This window comes from Arachis ipaensis, chromosome B09 (genome assembly GCF_000816755.2).
Source record: "Arachis ipaensis cultivar K30076 chromosome B09, Araip1.1, whole genome shotgun sequence".
Lineage (NCBI taxonomy): Eukaryota > Viridiplantae > Streptophyta > Magnoliopsida > Fabales > Fabaceae > Arachis > Arachis ipaensis.
In genome coordinates, this window is record NC_029793.2 from 14,788,572 (window position 1) to 14,789,211 (window position 640).

General features: G+C 22.8%; 1 protein-coding gene and 1 long non-coding RNA gene across 2 annotated transcripts in view; both read right to left on the reverse strand.

The window, feature by feature from the left end:
* Positions 1-491, reverse strand: part of LOC107616901 — a 3,484-nt gene extending 2,993 nt beyond the window's left edge. The window contains exon 1 of the long non-coding RNA XR_001614693.2: positions 408-491. This is a non-coding gene — a long non-coding RNA (uncharacterized LOC107616901). The remainder of the gene's footprint in view (positions 1-407) is intronic.
* Positions 598-640, reverse strand: part of LOC107615133 (UBX domain-containing protein 1-like) — a 2,726-nt gene continuing 2,683 nt past the window's right edge. Inside the window, exon 7 of the mRNA XM_016317242.2 lies at positions 598-615. Coding sequence (XP_016172728.1) covers positions 598-615 — 18 coding nt within the window. The remainder of the gene's footprint in view (positions 616-640) is intronic.

A 640-nucleotide genomic window follows, 5' to 3' on the forward strand; every position in this document is an offset into this window, starting at 1 on the left:
TTTGGTGCACAATTTTTTAAAAAAAAAAATATTAATAATATATTTATATAAAAAATATATTTTAAATAAAAAAAATTATTGTATTTTATTATTTTAAATCGGTTATCTTCTAAAAAACCAAATCGATTCAACCAGTTTAACAACTTTTTGACCGACTTTTAGTTTATATTTTCTTGGAACTGATACTAATACCCTAGAAGTGGATGCAATTTACTAAAATTTCTTGTGTTTTTATTAGCTGACATTGGAGAGCAGCATTTGACATAGTAATGATAAATTGGGAACAAATTTTAGCTTTAGATAATGATAATAGTGCCAATAATAGCTGGGCTGTCTGAGACTTCAAATAATATGAAAAGGAAATTTTCCATTAGTGTCAATATTTAAGAAAATTAGTTCTATTATACCTTGTCCTGTTGTAGTTTTTGGAGAACATTTTCCCTTGCCTTTTTCTCTTCTTCCTTTTCTGCTTTTCTCAAGGCTAAATTCCTGACAATACATTAAGTAAGAAGTGAAAATGTTTGAAATTGCCAAAATTTATTATTTTTAATTTTATTTAATATATTTTATAATAAATAAATATTAAATAAAATAAATTTAAACTATTTTTTTTATCTTCCTAATATTAATAAATAAGAAT